The 3,739-nt window shown below is 28.5% G+C and overlaps 1 protein-coding gene across 1 annotated transcript; it reads right to left on the bottom strand.

Annotated features, from left to right (window-relative positions):
* Positions 1-641: 641 nt before the first annotated feature.
* LOC106692108 (Receptor of activated protein kinase C 1) lies at positions 642-3,059 on the bottom strand (the record flags this gene model as incomplete). Its single annotated transcript, XM_067046876.1, is given in 4 exon segments — positions 642-873; positions 1,123-1,263; positions 1,772-1,882; positions 2,964-3,059. Coding segments are annotated over 4 exon segments (525 nt in total), but the record flags the coding sequence as incomplete, so codon positions are not given.
* Between the last annotated feature and the right edge of the window lie 680 nt (positions 3,060-3,739).

The following is a 3,739-nucleotide window of genomic DNA, read 5'->3' as shown; positions in this document are numbered from 1 at the left end:
AACCCCTAAGGTTCATTTCTAGGTTCGTAACTTGAAGGGTATTAGTTTCCTGATGATGAAAAAGATGTCAATATTTACCCTCAAGCTGATAGTTTGTTCACCTATTGACTATTCCTCAACCAAAGTGGACTTGCCTTTGATAAAACACAAAATGCTTATTTTTTTCAGTAGCTTACTTCTTATATAGTCATTCACTATAATATCATTAACCTCTATAAACAATAGTTACTTAAATAACATTCATAACAAAACAAGATCTCTAAATAAGCCATTCAAAATGATAAAATAAATCAGCCACAAACCAAGCAAGTAAAACAAGTCTTTCGTGGACAACAATATACATGTAGGCTTATTTGCTAACTTATTAGAGGGTCCAATCCTCAGTCAATTTTGGAAACAAAGTAAATGAAAAGGCAAAAATATTTTACAATAGCAATGGACAATATTTCTAACAACTTTTAAGTTTTACTATTTAAAAAAATTAAATAATATAATATAATATATAAAGAAGGTTGTAGATTAAAGAGATGATTTCCAGTTTTTATGAGTTCACTTTAATGGTCTGTTTGTATAAAAAGTAAAGTTTAAAAAATAATAAAAGGAGAAGGAAATTTCCACAAACGAAAAGGAAACCCATAACATTTTTCTGTTTTTGTGTTTTATTATACAATATTACAAGTTTTATGTCTCAAAAGGCTATCGTGTTGATATTGAGACTTGCCATACACGTATGGTGTTATCTGAGTAACCAGCAAAGAGTGTCTGTCCATCAGTAGACCAGGCAAGGGACAGGCACTGAGGTGGTTCTGCTTTAGAGCCTTGTGATACAACTTCAGGTTTCAACTCTTCAACCATATCTTTACTTTCAAGATCCTATTAAATAAAAAAAAAGTTAAAACAATATTTTTAATAACAAAAAAATTTCTTTATCACTTAAAACAAATATAAAGAAAGAAAAAAAGACCACAAATTCTAGAAGACACTAGTTTGTTGAAATTTTTTTAAATGAAAATTATAAGTGCTGGTTAAATATAGACCAAATAGTAGAAACTTCTTAATTATGAGCATTCTGTAATGTACTTAATACTACTAGTAATAATAATTAAAACTTAAATAGCTTACCCAGATCTTGATAGAAGGTCCGAATGCGGCACACAGCCAGTACCTGTTAGGACTAAAACATAACGCTGTAATGATGTCATTATGATCCAGAGTATGAAGATGTTTTCCATCGTTGAGGTCCCACAACATTGCTTTGCAGTCCTGCAAAAGAAATCATTAATAAAATTGAAGGAACGAAAAATTTAAATATTTGTCATGGATGAGAAATCAATTAAAAAATATTATGACATTATGAGGCTAACTAAAATGAAATAAAAAGCCTGGGAAATAAAGGATTGCCTGAAATGAGGTAAACAACTGTTTACGTTTCCTTTGATTAATAAGTTTTCAAACAATTCTTTGAATTATCTTTAAATAATCCGAATAAAATAATTATCAAGCACAAGGAGGCTATCTAAAGTAAAATTGTAGTTACATAAAAAAAGATCTCCATTGCATTGGGAACTAACAAAAAAGTTGTAATCATTATAAATAAATCAATCAAGGACCCGAAAATGGAGCAAAGGTGTAGATAATGTTGGAGCATAATTTTGTAAGCATCTTAGGAACAAAAAACTACAAGTAAGTATTAATGTTAATCCTTATCTCCATTACTAAATTCTAGACTACAAAATTTCACTTGTTTAAATATATAGTAAAAATGACATACTTTGCCTCCTGAAGCACAGAGAGATCCATCTGGAGAAACAGTGACAGTGTTAAGATAACCTGTGTGCTTGTTATGATTTATTTTCAGCTTACAGTTGGCAAGGTTCCAAACCTGAAAAGTAACAGTTAATAGAGTATTTAAAAAATGCCCAGGAAAAAGGAATAAAAATACTATTAATTAGTAGTTGTGGAGATATTGTTGACTAATAATATAATCAAGAAAAAGTCTATTGAAGATACAGTCAAGGAAGCTACAATGAAGTTATTAATGTGTGCTGATGTTTGAGACAAAGTTACAGATCTTTAGCTGAGCTAAGCAAAATGATACATAAAAAAGGAAGTATAACCATAAATATTGTACAAAACATACATTGTGTATCCCACTATACATGTTTACCTCCTCCCTCCCCCAAGCTCTATAAATTTCAGAAATGTTTATTTCATGTTCGCTGGGTCATGAAAGCGGCATATGGTGTATTTAATTATATGACCTCCAGGACATCTAATTCTTTATTTTTCAATGGAATCAGACACATTTGTCAACAGATTCAAATAAAATAAAAATTTAAGACTAATTCATATTGGATACTTTTTTGTTTATATAGTCCTATGGAGGTCAATTGCTAAAAATGATGTGGTGTGGAAAATCAAAGAAACCTAAGGAACGAGATCGTTTTAGAATCCAATTTCTTGAAAGAATCTGTCATCATACTTCAAGTTTCTTTTACTGGCTGAGAAGACTAAAATACAAAAACAGTACAAGACTCAATTACAATAACAGATCCTTATGCTCAACTGAGTTCTTAAATAATTTTTTTCCCTAGGTTTCATCACATGCCCACACATCCATTGAAAATAGTTACTTCAATAGTATATATGCACGCACGCACACTTATTATTATTATTATTTTTTTTTTATTAATACTTTTGAAGAAATATAAATTACATTTTGTTTATCTCTGATGAAGTCCAACAACTTAGGCCAATATGTTGAAACAACACATTAAACATAGGTTGGTTTATCCATTATTTGAGTTATTCCTTGACTGCAACTGTCAAATAACTTATCAATAATTAAGAGGTTATATTTAATGTTAGGAGCAAAAACTTTAAATTAAATTAATTTTTTTTAAAACCCATTAAAAAGAATTATAAATTTTAAAATGTAAAATTTTATATTATATTTAAAGTACCTTAACAATTTTATCCCAACCACAGGAAACAATGATGGGATTTTGATGATTAGGAGAAAATCGAACACAGGAAACCCAGTCGTTGTGGATATCCTCCTGAAAAAGATTAATCATAAAATAAATTTACAATAAAAAATTTAAGGTACCTACCAAAATACTTCTGTAAACTATATGGTAAAACATAACAATCAGGGAAAAGTATAAATCAATATCAACTATAGAATCAAATTTATTTTTTAATATAAAAAAATGTTAATAAATCCAATGATGAAATGATTCTTGCTTTATTATACTAGAAGAAAAAACAAAATAAAGGAAAAAATGAAAAATAAAACATTTAATTACCAAGTGATTGTTACAGATGTCATCACAAGTCCCTTATTCAGCATAATACAACTAAACTTGTCAATATATGTAATTAAAATTTTAGAATCATTGACAATAGAAAAAAAAAAAGTTTAGAATAAAACTGAATTATAATTAGAATAAAAGTGTAGAAAATACCAATTACAACAAGACTATTCAGTCCCATATCCGCAAAAATCACAGTTGCATCAAATGAGTAATTAAAGTTCATCACTATAGTCTTGTACATCGGAAATATTTTTCTGTTGTGGTAATTTCTATAGTTAAGTTAGAATAAAATAAATATAATTATCAACAACAGAAATAAAAGAGTACTATTCTACTAGTATTAAAGAGATTAATAGTACACTAAGCTCTTTTGTACTGGACAACATTACAGAGCTTATTCAGTCAATGTTCGCTTGTAAGTA

Source organism: Halyomorpha halys, unplaced genomic scaffold, assembly GCF_000696795.3.
Source record: "Halyomorpha halys isolate HHAL.00 unplaced genomic scaffold, Hhal_1.1 Scaffold8777.1, whole genome shotgun sequence".
Lineage (NCBI taxonomy): Eukaryota > Metazoa > Arthropoda > Insecta > Hemiptera > Pentatomidae > Halyomorpha > Halyomorpha halys.
This window is presented reverse-complemented; position numbering and strand designations above follow the sequence as displayed.